Here is a 26,745-nt window from a genome sequence, read left to right on the forward strand (position 1 = left end):
AAATAATTTAGTTAGTTCAGTAAATCTTATACCACACTGTATCAGAAGTCGACGTACCAGGCCCGCGGGCCAAATTCGGCATTCAAAGTCAAAATATGCGGCCCCTGAGGTACTTTTCAATTGAATTAATATTTTTAAAACTATACAAAGTAAAATTTAATGGTTAAAAATTATATTTAGACTGTGGATTTAATGGTTACTCTTTAAAAATGTTATTTTATCACACTTTTTGATTTTAAGTAGTATTTTTTTATTTATGTTACAACTATTTTTAGGTAAATGCAGCCTGCAAAGAATTTTTTTAAAAGAATTTACCAGCGACTTGTAAAAAGCTGCCAAATTTGGGTTTTTTATCAATCAATTTAAACTTTGTTAATTCTTACTTGCTAACAGTTTTTTTCCATTTATGTTTTTTTTTCTTGTACGTAGAAGTCATTTTTCAAAATAATAATTGCTACACAGAATTTGAGTTTTTTTTTTCTGCAGCTTAGATAAACTATAAGCAAGTAGCTTTAAGTTTAAGACAGATATCACCTTTATAATTTATTTTTAATATACAAGTCCTTGTATAAGTATTTACCTAGCTTTCATTATGTTTTGTATTACAGACTTTATCATTCTTGTAATTAATTTGTGAATAAACTCAACAAAGAAAGATATATTTATTTACTCTTAACCTTATATTTCCTTACTATTAGATCGAACTCCTCAACTATATGCTCATAAGTTGATATTTCATCAAATACAAAAGAATATACAATAAGTAAAAGTGAAAATCTGGCTAAATTGCCTTCTACTTTAGAAAATTACATAATAGCAGAGCTGGCAAACTATGGTCCGTCAAGCAAAATTTACATTGCTATGAACTTTTAGCTAGTAATATTAGAACAAAGCTGCCTTTTTTCCCTTATTAAGTTTACAGGTATGCTGCTTCACTGCAAGCAATAGTACTGCTCAAACAAGATGTTTATCTTTTTATTTTTTAATTACATTTTGAAACTACAGTGGCCCTTAAAATACAATACTACTAAATCTAACTCGTTACTTTTACCGAGTACTGCCGAGCTCTGTTTTAAAACGATAAATATGATGTACACCAGAATTTTGTACTTTAACCACCAAAATTATAACTACAGCTCGTGCGTCGTTGAGAAAAATGCTACACTTTTTGACTTCTAGACAATTTTTCACATACTTTTATAAGTTATATTTCATCAAGCCATAAAAACCTTGTAAATCTCTAATAACTTTTTTTGTAAAGATTTAGAAAGTCTAGTGATTAATCTTGAGTTAATATACGTTATAAACTATTGCAAAATGTAAGTTGCATAAGTTGATATATTACAAATATTTTTATATATCATATCTGTATATTCGGTTTTATGACCCTTTACTGTTTAACAAAGATCATTTGACAATAAATCAAAAACTAATTATTTTAACGAATAACAACATAAATTTTTTTCTCTACATAACAAAACCATAGTTAAAGTAACTATTCAAGACAACAATTTAAAATTATAAAAAGTAATTGAGACAACTAAAACTTAACATGAAGATAAATTAATATAAAAATTTATTTAGTTTTAAAAAAATAATTGGTTAAAAATTTATGTATAGACTAAGCTTATCACACATCGTTATCAATTTATAGTCAGACAAATAAAAAACACCCAATATCTATAAAATGTTTCACAAATGACTCTTAACTGACAAAACGTTTGTTTTGTTAAGTCTTATGTACTACATCAATGTTTTAATTCCTAGTTACAAGCAAGATATAAATTTTCTCTGCACAACTTGATGGTATTTTGAAGCATATCGTTATGAATTAGCATCGGCTGTTCAACTGGATAAAAATCTTCAATTGCATCTTCGTATGCCTGTTGAAACAAAATATTTTTTTACAAATGTATTAGGCTCTTTAGGACAATTACAAACTTTGTTTTAATCAGGAAAGTTTCACACAAGGAAAAGACATCACTCTCGAACAATATTGAAAACTATAAAACTGTTTTGATTCTAAATGAAAATATATAAGCCTTGAATATTTAGATACTATCTTTTTTAACCGAGATTTGTCTTTTATAATAATTTATTACCATGTGACTTTAAAAACAGTTAATATTGATATTTTTATATATATACAAAAGTTGTAAAATAGATTTTGATAAACATTTATCACACTACATTATTATTTTTTTATGTACTTTAACTAATTTATTCATTCATTAAATGACACCTTGATTTATGAACACTTTTTAAAATAAACTTTGAAGCTGTCTATAACTATGCACTTTTGAACCGGGCTAAACGTAGGGTGAATACGTGGCACACTACTGCATACAAAGTTTTAAACATAAAATATTGGTATTTCTACTGTAAAAAAGAGTTGTAAAAAATCATTTAGATAAATTAGCTTACCTAAACCACTAAAAATTTCTGATCAACTGCTAGTTATTAATTATTAATTTAAAATAAGTACTTATAAACACTGGCTATACTCAATGGCATAGCCACTCTGAATCTTTTTTAAATTTGTGCATTAAAAAGTTTAAAATTTCGACTTATATAAAAAAACATCAAAACTTTTGTACACTACATTTTAAGTTTACACTTCATGCCATTTAGCTAATTTTCAATAACTTCAAATATTGAAATAAAATAAAACATTATTTCCTATCTGATCAAATAAGACTCATAAGTTCTGGACACTAGACAAATTAAAACGGTTAACTAACTTTAAAAAGAAAATTATATGTTTTTAAGATTTATAAATAAAATCTTTAATTACAAAAGATTAAAAAATTTGCAGCATAGTGAAGCTCTTATTTTGTAAAGCTATTTTTTACAGAGTCTTGAAAACAAAAACACTTTTTGATTTGTAAAAAGTCTAACTTCAGAGGTAAAGTAACAATAAAAAGTTTTTACAAACAAAAAATTGTTAATGTCGAGAAAAGGATGCATTAAAACTTAAAATTACCTACTTAAGTAGGTTAAATTTAATTTTTAGCAAAATTTGGACAAGATGAATTCTACAAAGAATGTAACAATCGTCTTTCAAGTCCTTCATTTTTAACATAATACGACTGATGATGCTTTGCAAACTCAAACGAAACTAACATAGTCAAAGTTGGTGATTCTGTTTCTCATGTGAAGTTCGGCGATGGAATTCAAGCGATCTGATTGGCTTATTTCGAACTGGCTGTCGCACCGTTCCGTGTTGAAGCAGTTGACTGCGCCCGATTCATCGTACAACATCGTGTCTGGCTTACCTGCAAATTATTTGTTATTAAAATTAAAACATCATCAGCATACAATTTAGTGATAAAATCAAATCAACCACTTTTTTTTAATTTTATAGATAAAAAAAGCTTTTATTCATACTTAAAAAAAAAATCAAGCATTATTAATTTTATATATAATTCTTTTAACCAATATTTTTTTAAATGATCGCATGCAAATTAAACTAATAAAACTAAATTTGCAAACTTAATCAATTTTAACTTCTACGTGTAATAACTAACAATTTTTATAAATATATTTTCGAAGGGGAAGTTAACAAGTTTCATTTATTACTGATGAAACAGTTATTTTTATTTTGTACTTCAAAGAGTTTTTTTCAGTACATTTAATATGAGTGAAAAATTAAAAATTTACGTATGAAATATATGTAAACAACCGTTATCATCGAATCAAAAAACCAATCAACAGAAACATAAACTTACTGAAAATTAAATGGCTTGAATTACTGTTATATGAAAATTACTTGAAAATTTTCCTGAATTTTCAAAATAACTCTTAATTTAAATTTATTGTAAAATACATAATCAAACACTTGAAACTATATAAAGCTTTCAGTCTTATTTTTATACAGCTTAAAACAACATATATTTTGCTGAATTCAATCATTTAATTCCATTACATCACTTGAACCATCTATGTATGATTGATGTATTTTCAATAAGCAGCTCTACCAGCAAAATACTTGTATTTAAGTTATAACAACTTGTCTGGAAAAAGATACAATATTTCCTAACACAAATGTATCTAAATAAACTAAAAGACATATAAGGAACTTTTGAAATTAAAACCTTTAAACAATAACGAAAGTTTACAACTAAAACCTTAAAACAATAACGAACTTTTACAATTAAATCCTTAAAACAATAAAGAACTTTATCAAACACGGTTGTTTTTTTTTTACTATATGTACTATAATTTATTTTCTCCGTTTCTTTATTAGCACTTCAATCTCCTCATCTAATAAAGATATGATTTTCTTCATCTGGTCTGCATACCGCTTAATTTTATTGGCAGTTTAGACCATTTGCCTCGTTTTATTTAAATCGTTCTCATCTGCTACCCCTACACTTGTCGAAGAGAATCTTTTCTCTAAATCTAGCCACAGTTTGTGGGCTTCATTCCTTTTCTTTTTGCACTCATTTTTTTATGTTTTATGTCAATTTTTACTAGATGAAGGCATTAGAAATTAAGTAATTTTGTTAATTTCTAGGAAAACTTTGCAATTTTAGTCTGATTTTAAAGGATTTTGAATTACATTTACTTTTTTACCATTTGAAGGCTTTGGAAAATAAGAAATTTTGTAAATTTGAACTAACAAAATCTGACTTTTTTCAAATTTTGTCAAATTTACTGACTTTTTTTTTTTAAACACAATTTTTTCCTGACTTTTGTTTTTTTTTCCTGACTTTCCTGACCTTGTGGCAACCCTGCAAGTACTTTTTAATAACTACAAACATGCCTATAAATATATGTTTTATTTATTTAAATCTGCACTCAATTTTATGACATTAAAGTAAAGCTAGTCACAATGCAAAAAAAAACCTAATAACTTAAATCAACTGTATAAAGTTACTAAAAATTTAAGTAATCGTAACAAGTTCGCTAAAAAATAACAAAAAAAAAGAACTGAATCGACTAAACCTCATTTAAGCTCTAACCAAAAAAAAAACTGAGCTGAATAGTTTTTAGTATTTAAACTACCTGAATCAGCTAAGTTTGTTAAAATCCTAAAATATTTCAAAAGTAACCAAAATTATCTTGAGTGGCTTGATTGTGTGGCAACTCTGCCTTACTGTTATTTTTAGGTAATAAGAACGTTGTAACAACACCATTTTAAAATGTATACCATATTCTAATATTTTTATCTGCTATTTGTTTGAGATGAACTTGTCTAAACACATTTAAAAAAATGTTTTATTTTAAATACAAAGTACTTGATATAAAATGTTCAACCACAACTACAAGTTGTTTTCAAACAGAAAACAAACCTGTTTCACTTGTTATGCTTTTAATTTTTTCAATCAGTTCGTCTGGCAAAATTCTTGTGGATACTGACATGCTTCTTAAAAGATTGCCTGTTGGAATTCTTTAAATTTTCGACTAATACTTGTTAAACGAAATAAGGTAAAAGACAAAAATCAGTACCTAAAAGCTTTTAAATAGCTTTGTAAAGTAGTTAAAAAATGCTACCTGATATAATTAACATATCATATAAATTTCAGATAAACGTATTAACTTATGACTTTTTCAACTTTGCAGAGAATTAGATTTTCTCCAGGTTTTCAAAATTTCTTTCAGGATAGTTGGTTTTGGGTCTATTTTTAGTTTAAACTTAAGTTTAAGGTAAAAAAAACTGTCTTGATAAGTATAACACATTAAAAAGATACTGTAGAGCTACTTCAAATGTGTTTTTAAATAAAATATTTTGATGATATAAAAAATGTATATTTATATGGTTGATTTTTTGTACCAAATCAACATTTTTCTGCTTAACATGTAAAAAAAATTTAATTCCAGATATTTCTTTTTTTTTTTCAAAATTTCTCAAATTCTAGGTTTTTCCAGGTAAAGTGGCAACCATGTGTATTACATTTCAAAAATTCTATATTTAAAACATTGGAACAATTAAAAAAAAATTTAACAAAAATAAACCAACAGCAAAATTACCGTAAGTATTTTAATGAGTAATACTATAATAAGACAGGTTAAAAATAATTACAAGTTGTACCAATTTGTAAAAAACATAAAAATAAGTTAAAATATCATTATCAATAAACACTTTAATAAAATATACAGAAAGTCTAAAAATAAAATGAAAAACTTTTTATATAGTTTTTTTCAAAGCACTCTTTAAAAAAAATTATTAAAAATAAAAAAAATTAAAACTTTATAACATTGTAAAAGAACACATACAAACAAAAGTTAACTAAAAAATTGTCATTTATATAGAAACATTTCAGATAAATGTAAATACAGCAAAATAAATAATATATTCCGGAATACACAGAAATGACCTATTTATTAATGAACAGTATTAAAAACATAAACTCAATAAAACTTTATAAAATCTAGCTTAATTTACAATCAAAGTTTTAAAAATAAAGGGTTTTTTAATCTAATGTCATATTTTATAGTGAGAAAAACAATACTAAACAAGTAAACTTACATGGTTTGAACTTGTCAAATACTGTCTTTTTCTCTTCAGATTTTTTTATGTCATCTATGTGCTTGGGTTTTTCAGTTTTAATCGTAGACCAATCAGGCTTGCTTGCTGTACAAAAATCAAAAAAATAAAATAAAACAGTTTATGATTTTGCGAATAAAAACTTATATTACTAGTAGTTTTTTAAATGTATTCTGACAAATATCAACTATTTTTTATCAATATTTACACTTTGATTTCCGTCCCACAGAAGTTTTCATAAACGCTTTACATTGAAAAAATCTAAAATTTTTTTTTGCATCTTTAGACTATAAATTTGGACTAACTAAAATATTTGGCATTCTAAAATAATTTTTTTTGTATTAACATTGAATATTATCAAAAATTCTATGAGTACTTTTTATTAAAATTTAACTTTTAAGGTTTTGGTCAGACTCTATTATAAAACTACTACTTATATTATAAGTCACATAGGTTCTACAAAAGAATTATAAAAAAGTTTCCTAAAGTTAAAAACTACTTAAATTTCATACAATTATGTATTTCTGATCAAATTGATGCAATTGATTTAAATTAAATTTAATAGTAAATTAAATAATAGAATTTATTCTTACTTAAGATTTCTCTCGCTGTCTAAACATGCATTTAGGCTACATAAGACTTTTTAGTTTTTTATTTATATAATATTGTACAAATAATTCAGCTTGTGTTCTAAAAATTAGCAAAAGCTTGGACTACCAATTTAATAAATTGAAACTAAACAATTTTTATTTTCTAAATCATCCAAGGCTCAGAAAAAAAATTTGGATTTAATTGCACAATCTTCAATGGATAACATTTGTAATTTATTAAAAGTATAGGTTTACTTTTAACTATTCAAAAATACATAACTCTTAAACAAACTTACAAAAAAATTATCTGTTTAATAAGTATTTCAACGACTAAATCAAAAACTTTATAATATAATAATAGTAAAACTTGTTGATTGGGTTTGTTTAAAAAATTATATACTTGAAATAAATATTATTATACGTTCGAAGATTATATTAAAAAGCGGCTTGTTTAAAGTTTAAAAAAAAAATTTCGAAATACAATCTAGAACTTACAGTTACTGATTGACAAAAATTAAATTGATCTATATAAAATAATAAAACATTCTATAACAATTAAAAAATAAAAAATAATATCTTAGTAAATTAACTAGTCCATTTTACTCTAAAATATTTTTTTGATTAGTTGAGAAAACTTAAAACATTTTAAAGTTAAACAAAAACATAAAACAAAATTACACAATAAAGCAAAAAATATATATCTTAGTGGAATAATTTATATTTAGTTTCTCCATAATAATTACATTTGCATTTTTCACCAAAAAACATATTTTAGAACAAGATTTTCGAAAAATCTTTATATGTGACGCTGACTGTGCTTACTGAAGTTTGATTAGTAATTATAAACATCTGCCAATATGATTTATAAAATCAAAGACTGTGCAACAAAATTTATTGATACAAAACATGTTTATAATAATGAGACTAGCAAAACAATTGAATAAATTGTGTGAGCATAAACTTGATAAAGATATCAAGAATTACTTTCTATAAATAAGTTTGAAAATGCTAAATGATTTTGAGGTAAAAGTTTGATAAAAGCGTACAGAAAACATTAAATAAAAAATAAAAATGAGATAGTTGTTGAAATTTTAAAACTAAAGTACAATAAAAGTCAAATAGTAACAAGTTGAATAAAAATGATCTCAGAATTAAGCAAAAAGTTGCAAGTCGTGTATTAAACGGGGCAGTAATCAATTATTTTTTAACAAATTAAATAGGTCTAAGGCATTCTTCAGTATCTAAATAAACACAATCTACAGCTTCATAATCAAAAGTCCTATTAAAAAATAAATTATTGTTTTCTACACAACAGTTACCTTCTTTCCCAGAATTTCCGTTTTCTTTCTTCAACGAAGCGACTTTCCCGCTAGATGACTTCACCACTTCGTCACGCTTGATCGCTTTTGATGATTTTCCCGCCGAATTTTCTACAATTTGTTTTTCGCGATTACTCCTCGTGCTTTTCTCATCTTTGGGGCGTTTTTCTTGGTGACGTTTCGATGACGTGGTCTCGTTGCCACGCGATGACGAAATTTTCTTGCGACGCATCTGATTGGATGAGGAAGCGTTAGACCTTGCGTCGGAGCCTGCAGATGATTTTTTTTATAAATCACTATAGTTATATACAACTGGTTTTAAAGTATCCATAAGCACTTTTATCAGGAGTTAAAAAAAAAAAAAATTTAAGTATACCTATTTGGCACAAGATCTTAGTTTCAATAGAAAGTCTTTTAAAAATGCACATAAAGTTATTGAGTCTTGTTTTAAATCTAATGAAGTTAATTTTTCTGAAAAATATAAACAAAAATTTCATAGCTAAAAAATTTCACTTTTTTGTTTTTAATTTAAATATATATATATGGCAACTATATATACAATAAACTAATGATACACTAAAAATTACATTATCAGTAATACTTATAACAATGAAGTAATTTTATGGGGTTTTAAATACAAGAACAATGTATGTAAAAATTGTAACTGTCGTAAGTCGAATAAAATAAACTGTCCGTTACATGGTAACTGCTTAATTAAAAATGTTATGTATAAGGTGCATGTTAAATGTAAGCTTAGTGAAGATAATAACAAAAGTAATAATAATGTTAATGATAATAATATGGATAAAGTGTATATTCGTTCGACAGGAGGTCACTTTAAAGATAGGTACACCGGGCATAAGTATACTTTTAAGCATGTAAATAAAAAGAATAGCACAAGATTGTTAGATTTCGTTTGGCAGTATTTTGATAGGTATGGAACCAAGCCAGAAATGGAATGGAGCATCCTTCACCACGCCAACAATAACATTAGTAGCGCGAGCAAAATCTGCCAAATATGCAACCTTGAACGAATGGCAATTTTAGCAGAAGATAGTAAACAATTACTAAATAAAAGACGTGATATTTCAAACAACTGTGTACACAACCGACGGTTCTTCTTCAAATAACACCTTATCGCTTTCTCACCTTTCATATTTTTCATCCACCTTTCACATACAAACACACATTCACTTAACATATATAAATATAATTATATATCCGAAGTTATATATAGTTTTAATCAATTATTATTTATATATCTATTTCGCACAAGTCACTTTCTATTCTCCGACATTTCATATATTCATTTTACCCTCGGTCTATAATTCTTCACACCTTTATGTGTTAAGTTCCAAGTTTAATTAGAAGCCTGTATTCAAATCACAGAAAAACCGTGCTTTTTTACCTACTACGCCCAAGAGAGATAGTAGGTTTTTTACTGCAGGTTTATACTTAGCATATGACCAACTCGTTGTTTTACATTTTAACTTTGATATATAACACAGTTTACTTATATAAATATTTAAAATATATGTATGGGATATTTAATTTAAACACCCGACTGCAACTTTATCAATCGATTATTTTAATAATTATTAAATGCAATATATATGTAATTTAAGTCATTGTGATTTTATGTATGTCGCTGCAACTTAATTATCGGTCAGTATTTTGTAAGATCAATAACAAGTTAGGTTTTTTTTGTGTTTTGTTTTCTAAAATTTTAATTTTTTCAATTTTGACTTTTACATTTGAACTAAAATATTTGTTTTATTTTGTTCAAAATAGATTACAAAAATAAAAACTAAATTAACATACTTTACAATTTTAATTAAATAGTTGAAATAACCTTATTTATATTGTGACGTAATTATTAGATGTAATGAATGTATTTTGTTCATTTATTAACAACAGTAAAACTTGAATCAGTTTTTCTTTCCATTAACGTGAGTTGTTTGTTTATATTATTATTTGTTGTTTTGTTTTGTATTTTAGTTTACTTTACTTATTTTAGACTTAATTATCACAAATATTATATAGTTTTATAACAGTCGGATTTAATATTAAGTATTTTACCTAAAATTAACTATTATCTGTAGAAAATATTTTATTTTAATGAAAACATGTATACACCTACTTTACTCTATGCTTCTATTCATTCATTACAGTAATTATTTTTACAGAACCCAGTTGAAGTGTGTTGATTCGTTAACACACAGAAACGTATGTTGGTACAATAAATGAAGATTACGGTACAATTTGTTTTTATTTATATTCCAGTGAAGTTACTTCACTAGGATCTTTAGTTAGCAAACGATTTAACCTATATTTTTGAACAGTTATATGGCAACTACTTAGTATTAACGAACTACTTGAAAGAAAAACCAACGTTGAGCAGAAGAATTTCTAGATGACAAGTTAGAATCGTATTTTGCAGATTTTCTTGCAGGAGAACTATTTATTTTTGCCGATGAACCACCACTCAAGTCTGGATAACTTCTCTTTGCATCTCTTGTTCTATAAATTAAAATAATAAAGACAATCGTATAAAATTCATAAAAGAGGTTTGTACTTCATAACCATTTTACTTAAAATAATATTTACTTAAACTTTTTCATTTTCTATTAAAGTTTACTACGCTGAAAATATTCTTTTATAAAAACTATTATATAAAAATTAAATAAAAGTAAGTAAACTAGTTAGTTATATTATTATGGTATGACATGTCATGTGGTTATTTAAGAAGTAAATAGATGTCTTCCAGTTTTAAATCAAAAAAGCAACTGACCTGTTTTCGTTGATACTTTTTCTGACAGGCATTCTACCGTCCGCGCGCTTAGCACCAAACCTCAACAGACTCCTTTCTCCCTGTCGAGCGCGGTTTCTTGACTCCTGAAAAACTCCTTTGCGATCTCTGACATTCTGACGTATTCCCGATCGAACTCTGGCTTCTGGACGATTTCCCGACCGCTCCCTGATGTTCTGGCACGTCTGAGTCGAGCCTCTAAAACTTGAGTCTTTTGGCCTCAAATCGCCGCGACCATCTCTCACGTTTCTGCCGGAATCATAATAATCAGAAGTCCTTCTCGCGTTCGAGGACCTTTCGGGGCTGCGTGGCATCCTGCTTCTGACGCCTGAGCTGTTCCTGGCGCTTTCCTGGTATCGCTGCTGCTGCTCCATTTGTTTTTTGAGTCGAAGTGAAGAATTGTTGAGGTTCTTCTTGACCCTCAACGAGGAGTTGTTCAAATTTCTCTTCGGTCTCACTGTTCCTTCCCCGAGTCTAAAGTTTCAATTATGATTTTTTAACACAAAAGTACTTCTTATTATACGGTTCTGGTTTTAAAGTCTTACGCCAACGAACAGAATGCAATATTTTTTATAAATTTAAAACATGTGTCAGAATTTCAAAAAATCTACATTTTAGTAAAAACTTTTTAGCGTCACGTTAAAACTAGCCTGGAGTGTATGGAAGGCTTGTTTGAATTTTGAAGGCGGTTAGAAGTCGATATTGTTCGCACAAGTGGGCTCCTTCTAACTCTATATAATGATGAAACAAATTAATATAGTTAAAACTAACTTAGCTTTACGCTTAGGTTAAAATTATCTAAAAAGCTATAGTTTTGATTTTTTTTTTGTCACCGAAACCTGGAAGTAAAAAAAATATTTAACTTGCACATCTTTATTTAAAATCAAAATTTAATAAATGAATTAAAAATTTCAAAACTAAAATTACATTTTAATAAAACGGACCAAGCAAACTAATAAAAAGTAATGCATATACATACACTTAAGTGTACTATTTTAGAAACGAACTTTAAAATAAATGTAGTAAAAAATAGTGATGTACCGGACCCGGACTTTTTTTTTCAAGTTAGAATCCGGCCGGAACCGGACCCGGACTTTTTTTTTAAATTAGAATCCGGCCGGAACCGGATCCGAACTTTTTTTTCAAATTAGAATCCGGCCGGATCCGGATATCAGACAAAAATGGCAATATCCGGCCGGACCCTGACCCGGATAGTGAGTCCGGTACATCACTAGTATAAACTAGCCTGAGTCAGAATGAGGTTTTTAAAAACTGAAAAAAAAAGAATTTTAATCTAATAATAAGTAAAACAGCTAGCCACAAGGTTTACAAATTTAGGTTTTATTTACAATTGAAAATCTGAAATCAAGTTCTTGAACCAAATACACTAGAAAATTACCAAATATTGAAAACTGGATCAGCTCAAACTCATTCAAAATTTAAAAGAAAACTAGCCTGAGCTTTTATAAAAAACTAAACTAGCCTGAGGCAGTCCAAGATTTTCAAACTAGCAGGGTTGCCACTGTTTAAGTCAATAAAACTAGCTAGAGTGAGTATAAACAAGCCTGAGTCAGAATGAGGTTTTTAAAAACTGAAAAATTACGTTAATCTAATAATCAGTAGAACAACTAGCAAAGGTTGACAATTTGGTAGTAGAGTTGTGGACTGATTGTGGTACACTTAACTTACTAGTACTACCCACCATAATTAAATCCTACCTTGTTTAATTAATATCTAACAAATACTAAATTCTAACTGAGACTACTTTCTATAATCAGACACACAGTTTTGAGTGATGAATCTTTTATATAAAACACAACAAGAAATACTAGCATATACAAAAATTTTAATTACTTTGGTAACACTTTAAAAACTGGAAGCTATTTAAATCTATATCAAAAGACTTAAAACAATAAACTAAAATTAAATAAAACTTTTAGTAAACAAGAAACTGTGAAATTTTTAATAAACTACTAAACTATAAACCTGGCTTAAATATTAAAACAATTAAACACCAGTTGAAATATTCACTTATCACAAAATTTCACAAAAAAGTTCAAGATATTTTGTTGCTTCAAGCTGCACACCAAACTAACTAACTGCTTACATATAAACTGCCTGTCATGTTCTGATGTTTTGTTGCATCAGTATTTAGTTTGAAACACATGTCATATGATTCTCATTGGCTCGTACATTCAACCGTATTAACTCTAAATATTATTATTAACTCCAACGAAGCAGCACAAATCCTAAGTAAACAAATGAGCTTAAAGAACAAAAAAGTTCCAAAATATGAAGTCAATGAAGCATTCCTTTCTATCAAAGACCATAAAGCGAACTTTCCACACGATATCAACTGTAGAATAATTAATTCATCTAAAACCCACTTAGGCAAACTGTCAAGAACCATCCTACAAAAACACATAACAACCATAAGAAAAAAATCCATGCTTAGCCAATGGAAAAACTCTGGAGAAGTGATAGATTGGTTCGAAAAAATCAACAACAAAAACCACAAATGCTTCGTTAATTTTGACATTAAGAACTTCTACCCAACTATTAAAAGAAAGCACTTAATAGATGCAATCAACTTTTCCAACTCTTATTCAAGGTTCACAGAGTTTGAGATAGAGACTATTTTACACACATGCAAATCAGTAATGTTTTACGATAATAATATGTGGAAAAAAACCAACTCCAATGACAACTTCGACGTACCTATGGGATCATTTCACGGCGCCGAAATATGTGACCTTGTAGGTTTATACCTATTACACCATCTGTCTACGATTATAAACATTGAGTCAATTGGACTCTACAGAGATGATGGACTTGCCGTTATCAATCAAACAAATAAGAGTAATATTTGCAAAATAAAAAACAAAATTACAAAAAAACTAGCAGACATAGGATTCGACATTACAATTAGTGCAGGTGAAACCTCCACCAACTTCTTAGACATACATTTAAACCTCCTAACTGATGATTATTGCCCATATGTAAAGCCAAACGCAAAGACCATCTATATTGACAAAGATTCTAACCATCCTAGAACAATTAAGAAAAATATACCAAAAATGATCGAAAATAGAATTTCAAAACTAACAAAAAGCAAAGAATCATTTGATAACGCGAAACAAATCTACCAAAACGCTTTAAGCAAAAGCAACTTCCATCATAAGCTCGAATATAACCCAACAACTAATAACAACAAAGCAAAAAACAGAAAAAGAAAATGTATATTTTACAACCCACCTTTCTGTGAATCAGTGAAAACCAAATTCGGAAACCTCTTTTTAAAACTGCTTGACAAGCACTTCCCACAATCAACAGAATTACACAAAATCTTCAATAGAAGTTCCACCAAGATATCATACTGCTGTTCCCCAAACATTAAAGCACTAATAAGTGGACATAATAAGAAACTGCTAGAAAAACCACAAATAGAACCGAAGCTATGCAACTGCAGAAACAGAGAGCAATGTCCAGTAATGAATAAATGTAAATTAGAAAATGTAATATACGAAGCAATCGTCTCATCTGAGAAAAATAAGAGAATGTCATATATTGGATCCACCCGAAGAGCATTCAAAAACAGATTGTACGAACATAGAGTATCATTTCCAAAACCAAACAAGAAGAAACCCGCCAACTGTACACAACTCGCCAACTACATGTGGAAATTATATGAAAAAGGCGAGAAACCCACTATTGAATGGAAAATTCTCCGACAAACAAAAAGCAGATTTAAACCAAACTTCATGTGCTCGATATGTAACCTTGAAAGACTGTTTATAGCAAATGCTAACCAGAGAAAAATACTTAATAAAAGAAATGAACTAGTCACGCAATGCCCTCATTACCCTAAGGAATACTTTTAGTTTATTTTTTATCGCATTAACTTAGTTTATTTAGTTTATTTCATTCTATTTAATTATATTGTTACTTTGTATTTATGTTTGTATTGTGTAAAGATTTTGTTTTAAAGTTACAACATTCCCGTAAAAAGACCATTTCTGTTTTCTAAAAATCCCCTACAAATCTTAGTATTTACATTTTTTCAAAATCCTAATATATTAAATGCTTAGTAAATAAATAAATTTTCTAAATATATAAAATCTATAGTTAATAAATTATTTAAACTAAACTTACCTATATTTCATTTTAATTTAACTTAACTTTAAAATTTAACTTTTGTAAACCACATATTATTTAAAACTCATATTTCAAATGTAAATATTATTTTCATTTATATATTATGTGTGTATTTTTATTTTCCAATTCATCGCCCTGTATACTTTTGTTTTCAGCTTTTTTTAGCGTCTGATGAACTGCTCTGCAGGGAAACGGCGTAACGCAATAAAAGTTTAACAATAAGTTTATATAACTCTAAATATTCTCTGAGCTCAACTTTAAACAATAAATAATGCAAGTATTCATTTTAAAGTTTTCAATTTTACAACAAATGTAAAAAGTTGCATTTCTGAAATGTTTATTTCATAGTTTAAATTTAAACAAATGTAAATTATTCACATGTACAAAATGAGCCAATCACGGTAGGTGTTTAATTTTAACTGACGAAAATGACTCTTATTAATTTACACAGGGTTTGTTTTTGAAAAAATATTTTTTAGTATGCTCTTTTCTACTAACTAGATCCGGGTCCGGACTTTTTTTCAAATTAGAATCCGGCCGGAACCGGACCCGGACTTTTTTTTCAAATTAGAATCCGGTCGGAACCGGATCCGGACTTTTTTTTTCAAATTAGTGTCCGGCCGGATCCGGATATCAGACAAAAATGGCAATATCCGGCCGGACCCGGACCCGGATAGTGAGTCGGTACATCACTAGTAAAAAATATACGCAACCTTATTGCCGGAAATTCGAGGAAACATACAACTTGAGATAAGTATGTCTTTTGTAAATATATTATTTATATTATTTAGCATATTGCATTATCATTTATCATTTAAAAACATGAAATAACTGTTTAAATAATTTTTCGAAATACCATTTTTTCTATCGAAAACTAAAAATTTGTACCTGTTTCTCTGCATATTATCTTCTCTTCTCAAGGCCCGACTGGAAGTTGCTGAAACATCTGAGATGTCGCTTCTTTTCACTGTTATCTTGAAATTTTCTATCTTTCGCATATTCAGATTGTTTCGCAGGTCACCATCGTCACGCCTGTTTCTATCAGACAAAATACGCGTCAACTTTTACTTATAGCGTTTTTTATATAAGGAAAGTTAAAAACAAGTTAATGTAGTTATTTTCAGCTCTGTAATAAATTTTTATGGATTTTTTTTCAATAGCTATTAAATATGCTCTTACAGTATGTATAATTTTTAAATAACAATTTTTTAGCAATTTTATATTTTATTATCAAAAAAACCTAAAGTTGAATTTACAACGAGTCTCTTATGAATACTTTGTTGCTTTATATAAAAAAGGTCTTCTTGCAGCCTATGCAAATTTTCTACTATTTTATTTTTATCAACTTTACAAGTTCGTCACTAATATAATGTTAAGATATTTAATAATTATTATTCTCCTAAAATCGTTCAAAACCTATTTCAATTATAATGTATCAGTGCTTAAATATACTAAACTAAACTTGACAAATTGCTTTTTGACAACCCTTATTCAAACTAAGCTTGCTGAAAACTTATCTAAAATAGTAAATACAAAACACTAAAACTTGAAAACATAAACAACCATTAGTTAGCATTCATTTCAGGTCATAAACCATTTATACTTAAACTTATGTGGTCAAAAATGTTTTGTCGTAACACATTTAGTGTTAAAACATTTTTTTTTGTAACAGTCAACGTACCTTGTGAAAATTGTAGTAAGAAGTACAAAAAGAGTATCGGTTCAAGTTATACTATCATAACTACAAACCTGCTGTCATCTCTTTTGTTAGCGCTATTTTCTCTTCTCTGATGCGAAAAACTTTCACCACTTTTTCTCTGTTTTATGCTTCTGTTTTCATGACGATCAGGATATCCTGCTTCTCTTTGCTGATCCTGGGGATAACCAACTTGATGTCTCCGAGAATCTCCGTTGCCATGACTTCGCCTCAACTCCTCTTTGAACTCGCTTCTCTGCTTGTCTCCATGGTAACCAGCTTGTTGCCGGGACGGGTCACCATCTGCAGAGTATTTTGATCGTGCTGATGTCATCGCGTCTCTTTTGTACTTTTCTGAGTTTCTAGATGAAGGGTTGCGGTTGAACATGTCTTCTTGGTAAGCTGGAAACAAATAAAGTTTAGTTCAAAAGTCGTTACAATTAAAAAATTTTGCTCACTATTCATTAACAATTACTGTTTTTACATGAAAACTTTTAGAGAAACTTAATTTATTGTTAGTATGAAAAAAACAAAACTTAAACTTGGTTTATCCCTTCTGGCAGTGGTGTAACTGCCGTTTTCTTTTGCTCTTTTTTCCCTGTCTTCTCGGTAACTTCTCTGGTCTCTGTGGTAAGCAGCACCCCTTCTAGCGATGTCATCTTCTCTTTTGTAGTTGTCTCTGTTAGCTGGTGACATCATATTTCGCGAATACTTCGTCTTTGAAGTCGTAGTTCTGTGTGTCGTCATTGTTTGAAAAATATTTGTTGTTAAATTAATAGAATTTTGAAAAAAATCCAAATTAATTTTTATTTAGTTTCAAAACAACAACAAAAAAAAGTTCTGTTGTATTTTTCATGTGAAGTACAAATATATCAAAAAATAGTAAAAATGTTTATTCTTACTTCTCAAGAAATACAATGTAAAAATACAAAGGACATACTTATTATAAAATTTAAAAACTAAAAAGTTTTATTTAAATTTAAAGATAATTTATTGTAAACATTTCATACTCACAGTATAAGTTTGCTATAGCTTAGTTAAACAGTCATTATATACAATGTACGTTTATAAATTGTTATAGATTTTTTACTGAAAAATATAAATGTTACAACAGGATTAAAACTTTTGGAGCAAATTAAAAATCTAAATGACAAAAAACTAGCCTGAGTTAAACAAAAAAATCGTAGTTGAGCTTATAATAAAATTGTTTAATAAGTAGTATAGAAAGAGCCAAAGACTGAAATAACTGTTAGTAAAGCTTGAACAACTAATAATATCATAATAATAACAAAACGACTAATGACTAGAATACAAATTAAGTCATAAAGTCTACCCTGATATTGTGTGAAATTAATCTAAAGTAATCTGGGTTTTACAAAAATTTAAAAGATTTTAAAAGAGATTTTAAGAAAAACTACACACATTCAACTTATATCCCAAACTAAAATTTTATAAATTTTTATTCTTTAAGTTTTTGAAATTAAATCAAAAATTCAAATGGTAAAATTAGTGATTATAACTAAAGATGTCAATAATTTTTTTTATATGACTCTGTTTATTTTATTTCTAACGAGTGGTTTATATAGAAAAATTTAAATAGCAAAGCAATAATGTAATTAGAAAAATGATAATAAAAATAGAATTTATAACAGGGTTGCCAATCGTTTTTTCAAAAATTTTTCCAGGTTTTTTAAAAGTACACGTTTTTGGGTCTATTTTTAGTTTAAAGTTAAGTTTAAGGTAAGAAACTCTTTTAAATAGTGTAAAAACGAAAAGATACTGTAAAGCTACTTAAAATGAGTTTTTCAATAAAAAAAAATTATGATAACAAAATTTTTATCTATATGATAGATTTTTTGGGTCAAATCTAAATTTTACTACTGAACATGTTAAAATTATTAAAAATTTCAGGTTTTTTCAGGTTTCCAGGTAAAATGGCAACCCTGTCATAAATATTAGTACCGTTCGCTAAACTCATCTCAACAAAATATTCAAATTCATTAGAACTGCGTATTTAGAAAATTTAACTATGTTTTATTTTATTCTAAATCAGTTTTACAGTCTAATATATCTATCTTTTAAAGCTAAAACATACCCTATTTTTACCATCTTCTAAAATACAGTTTCCAAAATATACTTTATCAAAATTCATATTTACTTCCAATTAATGATAAATTAAAACTTTTATAACTTGACAATGCTATTTATCATATTTCATTGAGTTGCCACTCTTTAAAGAATAAAAAAAAGTTTACCAGTTTAGAAGGAATCAAGTATAATGAATATTTTCAATTAAAATATGTTTTTTTTTTTTAATTATTTTCAACTTAAATATCCCAATAAACGTTTATGTATTTAAATTCAAAAAGAAAATTGTATACGTATTGGCTTAGCTATGTATGTAACAGGATTACCACTGTTCGAAGCAAAAAGCCAGCCTGAGCTACCAAAAGCTATCTTGAGGTGCATCAAACTTATAGTTAAACCCCTTTACAGGCATTCTTTGAGGCTTGAATGAAAAAACATTTGTTTCAAAATATGAACTCATTTAGTATAACTAAATTGGGGAAAAAGTATTGCTTTCAATGTTGTGATTAAACTTGAAAATTAAAAACAAAAGCTTCTTTAACTAACTTATTAAACTATAATTAAATTCACCAACAAATACTAATTACTTAAAAGAGTGGTTACCTTTCATCTTGATATCTGTTTGAAGCATGTAGTTCTTGTTGCATTCTCTTGTTATGCTGTTCAGATAAGCTTCTTCTCAGATCTTCCTTGTCCTGATTCCTCCTGCCCTCATCATGCCGATTCTTTTTTTGTGTGAAGTCACTGTGAGTTTTGTCGTGATGTTCTTGATTGGCGTTCATCGACTGGATTTTAGTAGAAGATTTTTTCTTGCTAAATAAATTGGTGTTATTTTTTGAAAAGTAACTTAAAAAAAACTTAAGATGTTTTTAATCGCAAGAAAAACAATGATGATATAATGCTTAAGTAAATCAACAAATGCCCAAAAAATTTTCTTCCATTTGCTCACATTTCCATTCCATTTACTGAAATTTATAAACATCGTTGTAGACTAACACAGGCGACAAAAGTTTCTTATGAGGTTTGGGAGGTCTGTCGTCATAATTTGAAGAATTTCCAGTGGAAGTAGCAAGAGGTGATGGCTGACGTTTGTTTTTCTTCTTTTTGTGTTTTACTTCGGCAGATTCAGACTAAAAATCAGTAATATGGTCGAAACATAGTTAAAAAATAATTAAAGCAGCTTATTTAGTATTACACATTATCTTTTCAATTTAATTTTTTACTTTACAATTATTTTTTGTTTTCATATAATTTAAAATCTGTTTAATTATAACATAAAATTATTTTCTATTGCATCTGTTCTTTTTAATTAATTAACATACAAAAAAAGTTAGATATATTTATATGGTTAGAATTAATTAATTTATAGCCTTTTGATCGTGCATTATCGTACTTAAAAAACATTAATTGTGTTTTTTTACTATGTTATAACATAAATAAGTCAGTGAGATATTAAAGCATTTGTATGACAACCTATATAACCAAAATGGTTAGTACAAACTTTTCAACCTAAAACAGAGGTTTAACGTAAAATCTTGAAACCTTAGAACACAAAGCAAAAAACAACTTTAATAAATATTAGTTATTGTAACAAAAAGCAATTCAACTCGTTAAATTGTTGGAATTAACACGTTTCGCTGCACCAACTTATTAATACATTTCTATATGGATTTTGAAACTAGTACCCACTTAAACAACATTTTGATTATTTATTGACACAGAAAAAACGAATTTGTATCGTTCATAGTTACATACATATAAATACCTTTTACAACCAACATTTTAAATTTAAATTATTATTTTTAGTATAAAAACATTTTTTATATAAAAAATATACCTTTACTACAGTTTTTTTGCTTTTTTTAGAGGACTTAACTATTTTCTCATCAGAGAGATCCAATTTTTTTCTATTTTTCTTTTTGCTCTTTTTCTTTTTCAACTCAACACTTGAGTCACTACTAGACTCACTGAAAAGTCATAAATAACTTTAGATAACTACAGACTGAATACAGAAATTTTATAGTAGTTAAAATATTGGGTATAGTCTAGGAATTGAAAGTAAGTTCATAAGTTTGTAAATAGACTTGTTAATTGTGCTAGGAAATATAAAACTTTAATTAAACCCTGAATAAGTCTTTGCATATTTATACTTTAGTTTTTAACCTTGAAGGGCTTCTTCGTGACTTTTTCAATTTTTTCTTCATTTTATCTTGCTCCCTGTACAAAAACAATGTAATTAAGAAAAAAAATCTACATTATTAAACAAACAAACAACTTATCAAAATTTGTACAATCAAAATAATAATAAAACATTTTGTTTTACGAGACAATTTACTTCATATTTTTTCAATTTGTTAGTTTTATGCTTATCGAATTATAAAACCAACATAAAAATAGCCATATAATATGTTAAACTCGGCTTAGTAGGAAAATCATCTACACAATATAGAGTACAAATTAAGTCTGAATATCCAGATTTATAATGTTTTAAAATATACCTCAACTTTTTTCAATTTCTATCAATTTAATAATACCTGAATTTATTCAATGTATTGTTTTCTTTATATAAATATATTTTTATAGTTATCATATTCAAGGTTTTTGAGTTAGAAAATTTACTATATTAATTATATGGTGCTTAAATAATTAATTATTGTTTTATATCATTGTATTTTACTCTACTTAAATATTTATATTTTATTATTCTTACTTTTTGTGTTTTCTACCTCGAGACTTTGTATCTGTTTCCTCAAAATGATACTTTAAATCTTTTGCTGTGACAAAAATTAAGTTTAAAAGCACAATAAAAACAGTGTAAAACAAAAACTGAAAGTTGTGTTTTAATTTATTATTTATGGGGTAATAACCATTTTAAAATAAATATTAAACTGAATTAATGTTAATACAATCAATGTTTATTTTTGATAAATGCTTAAGAACGTCTTGTAAAAGATTAAACTCTAAATATAAAATGCTTTAGCTACATAAAATTACAATAATTTTATTTATCACATCAAAAAATGCTAAAAGTTATTAAAATTTTACATGTTTATTTAAACCGTCGGATTATTTTTAGTGCAACAGTTACTTAATTAGTGCAAGTTAAAAATATTTCCACATAGATATTTATTGACTAATATTATATATTAAACTAACTCTTTTTTGTGTTTGAAGAACTTTTTTCTACTTTATGTGGAATATCGTCAGCTCCCACTATGGTAAAAAATTAAAAATACATATCAACAAAAAATACTCTTTACTTGACTTATTTAAAATTTTTATAACATATACAGTAAACTAATATGCAGAAAAAACTAAGGATAGCAATCAAAAAAATCAGAGATAAACATAATGTGATCAAACTAACATTGAAAAATGATAAATTTAGAACAATGTGTTTAATCTTTAAAAATTTTCTTGAATGATTTAAAATAATAGTTTCACGCGTTTTGTGAAACTTTACGTTATATTAATCATAATTTTACTATTCATACGTAGTAAATTTTGTTACACTTAAGAAATTTTTAGATTTTAATTGCAGATTTGTATGAAATTTTGACTTCATTGTTATAAAATATTTTGAGTTTAAATTTAGTGGGTGATTTGTTTAGTCTTCCTAAAAAAAACTTGCATATATATAATTCCATAACTGCATTATTGCCCAAAGTTTAAAGGTTTATAAAAGATAGATTACTAAGGTTGTAAAAATTTATAGTAACTTACAATGGATTTATTTACAATTTCTAAATCAAAAACGATTTAGACTCATAACACACTAAATATTTTTATTCTGTAGCAAACTTTTTACATCAATATTACAATAAAAACTAAGCACCAAGCTGAATTAAAGTATTGAAATAAAACTTACAATGGTACTCCACTTCTTCTTCAATAATGCTAAAAAATATACACATTATAAAGCATAAGATAGCTATAAAACTATTTTTTTAATATCTAATCATATTGCATTTCAAACCATTGACAAATTACCTTAATACCTTTGTACGAAAAATTTAAGATTTTCAAACTTTTTAAATAAATATATAGTTAATTAAAAAACTCACTCATCTTCTTCTTCGTAGCTTACTACAGAAGATTGTGTATACTGTGCAGTTTCTGTTTGATTAAAAATAAGGTTACTTAGTTTTAATTTTTTAATCACACATACAAGTTAAGACTATATCAGCGTATCTCAAAGTGTGCAGAAATTTCGTATAAGTATATATTCCATCTAATTATAAGTTCTTTAAAGCAATTTTTGAAAAAATATCAGTAATAATATATTTTTGAAGACATTTACAAAACAATTTGTAAAAAACTATGTGTATGATAAGTTTCATTGACTTTCTAGTTCACAGATTTCAAAAATTTTGAGAAACAGAGGTTCACAGTGCTTTTAAATTCAGTTCAAAACAAGGTAGCACTTTTTATAACAAAATAAACCAGTCTAAATCACCAAAAACTATCTGAAGTTTATAGTAAAAGATTTTTCTCTTAACAGTTTACTTGTAGAAACTTTTTTTATACAAAATATAACATTTCAAACTAGCACAGTATAAAATTTTCATTGTGATTTAAGCTCTTATTATAAAGTATAGATGTTTAAAACATCAACTTTTTAACAACAGTAAAAAAAAGTTGAAGTATTGAAAAGAAAATAAAAATACAAAATATTTACTATGCGTTAATAATTACAAAATATATTCTGATTTAGACATGAAAACATGTTATGCTTCAAATGTATTATATCTAATAAAACGTGTTCTAGTAAACACTGTTTAACTTAAAAGTCATCTAAAATTATAAACTGTTTTAAAACATCAAAATTGAATCAAATGCTTTTGGCAGTTCTAAAAGCTTTATGGTAAACTTCAATGCTTCATGAGGCTCGTTTAAGCTTTTACATACTAAAGACAAGTTATTCTACTGTATCTTTTAAATTCTATCTGCAGACTTAGCTCTTACACAAGGTAAAACTTTTCTGTCTTTTATCCAAAATCATCAGTGATTACACTTACATTTTTGTAAATGTTAGCCACCTTCAGAATTTTAATGATAAATAGATTGAATATCTATATAAATCTTTTTTCATCACAACTGATAGCAGTACCGAAACGTATTTTCAAAATATTACATGTATAGCAGTTTAGATGGAATACTAGTAATTTTATTTTGTAACGTGAAGCCAAAATTTGATATGACAGCCATAATCTATGTTTAACAATGATTACCTTTCTAAACAATTTATTAAAAATTTAATATTTTAGAACAATATTTTAAGCAAATATATTTCAATGAATAAGATTCAACTAGTAAGCAGATACCGAGCTAAAATTGATACTTTTCAAACAAATTAAATCTACATCTAAATCTGTTTTCAAATAAATCATCTACATTTAAAAATATTAAACAATAAAAAAAAAAAAAAAGTTTTCTACTAAATTATAAAAATTTCATAAATAAAAAAAAATTTATTAACTTATTTTTCATTTTGTTTGTATATTAAAATTTTCAAAAAAAAAAGTATTTAAAACATTACTAAACTTGTTTAAAAATATCTAGTACGTAAAAATTATCAGTAGTTACTGTTTATTTTGTATCAAATTATAAACATATAAGACTTCTTTTTCAAAAAATTATAATTAGAAATTCGCTAAAAAGTTATAACATATTAGTAACTACAAAACTTAATCAAACTACAATTCCATTTAAAATGGTTAATTGTTCGATTTTTTTTTATTTATAAATCTATTTAACTAAAAAAGTAGTTTAAAAGAAAAGAATAAGATTTAAATGACAACAAATCCAAATAAAAAAATTTGTTTTATATTTTTCAGCAGTAAAACAGAATAATAAACAAATGACCTACAAATATTTATAAATAAATATTCAAAATTAAGTTTTTGTTATTCAATATTATTTTAATACTAAAAGAGTTAAAAACAATTATAGTATTTATGTCATAGGTAAAATAAATTAACAACATATATAGATAACGAAAATAAAGACATATAAGGTAATAATAAAATTACATAAAAAAAATATTCAAAGTAGCTTATACATAACTACGATAATAAAATTACAGCTTTTGTTGATAAAATTTACAAATCTCATATAACTTAGTTGAACAGAGTCTAAAAAAGGTGAAATTAAAAATAAATTCAATACATACAACTAATTTTCAAATATCATCAAATATATTGAACTTCAATTTCGTAACAATTAAAGTCTACATATGTTGAACTTTGTTTTACTCCAAGAAGTTCATTTTTATGTGAGTGTCCACAAATTATCAAAGAACAAATTCAAGTTGGTGTAACCAAGAACTCTATATCAAACAAAGTTTAGCTTTTTTCATAAAAAATAGATAAATACTCTGTATAGATTTTCGATTATTTTGCAGCGAACCATTTTTCGACCATTCTTTTAAAGAACTAAGAAAAAAACAAATCCATGGTTATGATTAATTAAGAAACAGCTGGAAGTTTTTTTAAACTTAATGTTTTCAAAATAAGAAAATAATGTTTAAGAAGTGCACTCTCCTGTGGTTAAGTTTCTTGGAAATAAATAGTAAAAATTATTCCCAAGCTCATTCATTATTCAGACTCTTAACTAGTTATCTAGGTATCATGTGTACCAACTAGTAGATGAGAATTCGAATTATAGTCAGTTGGAGCACTTAAAATTTTATTTTTAAAACTTTTTTCCCATGAGTTGTTTAAAAAGATTGCTATTATCAAATACCTATATGAAGTTCAAATAGAATATTTTGTTGACAAGAATGCAATCTTTTTTAGTTAGCTAATCAATTGTATTGCAAGGTTAATGGATTTAAGTATCTTCAGAAAAACTTTTAATATGGAGTTCTTTCTAGATTCTACACTTCAGCTTTAACCAACAACTAGATTCGTGTTCATATTTGTTAATAACTATGACAATTATAAATTTCATGCTGAAACAAAATACAAACCACTTAATTTACTTTATACTAAAGATAAAAGTAAGCTAACTTTTAAATTATAGACTGTATAGATAGTTTATAGTTTTTGTATTATTTTATAGAATAACAAGCACAAGAAAAACATGATTTTGAACTTTGAATAACTCCTACCTAGCTTTATACACTGAATTATTTATATAACAAGTGTCTTTTAAGTAAGCTTTACATCATTATTATAAATTTTTTAGACACATTAAACTGTTGGTAAAGTATTGACAATCTAGGTAAAACTACTATAACATAAGAAAACATAACACAAAATTTTGCACAATAAGTTTAATATTAACTCTAGCAAAAATGAACAAAAAATTAAATATGAAACTATTAACCTTTAGATGATTGGTGTTTACTTTTCTTTTTATGGTCTTTGCTGGAAGAAACATCTCTGTTACGATGTTTTTTATTTTGAGAATGATCTCTTTGATGATCAATTTTCCGCTTCCTTGTGCTACTCATTTTTATGTTTAACTTAGTTCTAAAAAGATTATAACTGCTAAGCTTTAACGTCTAAAAGTTCACTTAAAAATATCTACTTTTTTATTTGTTAAGCTAGAGACCTTAAACTTTAAGGAAACATTTCTTACATAGTTAAAAAGAA

The 26,745-nt window shown here is 26.6% G+C and overlaps 1 protein-coding gene across 2 annotated transcripts; it reads right to left on the reverse strand.

The window, feature by feature from the left end:
• Positions 1 to 1,465: 1,465 nt before the first annotated feature.
• On the reverse strand, positions 1,466 to 26,614 carry LOC145835546 (uncharacterized). Of its 2 annotated transcripts, none has more exons than XM_082943192.1 (20): positions 26,477 to 26,614; positions 23,212 to 23,263; positions 23,016 to 23,044; positions 22,304 to 22,360; positions 21,858 to 21,921; positions 21,311 to 21,364; positions 20,985 to 21,114; positions 20,144 to 20,277; positions 19,751 to 19,960; positions 17,602 to 17,792; positions 17,113 to 17,461; positions 16,252 to 16,401; positions 11,859 to 11,939; positions 11,191 to 11,682; positions 10,792 to 10,919; positions 8,400 to 8,669; positions 6,473 to 6,577; positions 5,295 to 5,381; positions 3,124 to 3,275; positions 1,466 to 1,883 (listed from the first exon to the last, which is right to left on the reverse strand). In XM_082943192.1, the coding sequence occupies exons 1-20, from the start codon at positions 26,601 to 26,603 to the stop codon at positions 1,764 to 1,766; spliced, it is 2,982 nt and encodes a 993-aa protein (XP_082799318.1). In that variant the 5' UTR covers positions 26,604 to 26,614; the 3' UTR covers positions 1,466 to 1,763. The 2 variants fall into 2 exon arrangements, with proteins under 2 accessions (XP_082799318.1, XP_082799317.1); XM_082943191.1 differs by having other exon boundaries at positions 17,596 to 17,792.
• Positions 26,615 to 26,745: the final 131 nt, after the last annotated feature.

The sequence above is a fragment of the Thalia democratica genome, chromosome 5 (genome assembly GCF_965202585.1).
Source record: "Thalia democratica chromosome 5, ktThaDemo2.hap1.1, whole genome shotgun sequence".
Taxonomy (NCBI): domain Eukaryota; kingdom Metazoa; phylum Chordata; class Thaliacea; order Salpida; family Salpidae; genus Thalia; species Thalia democratica.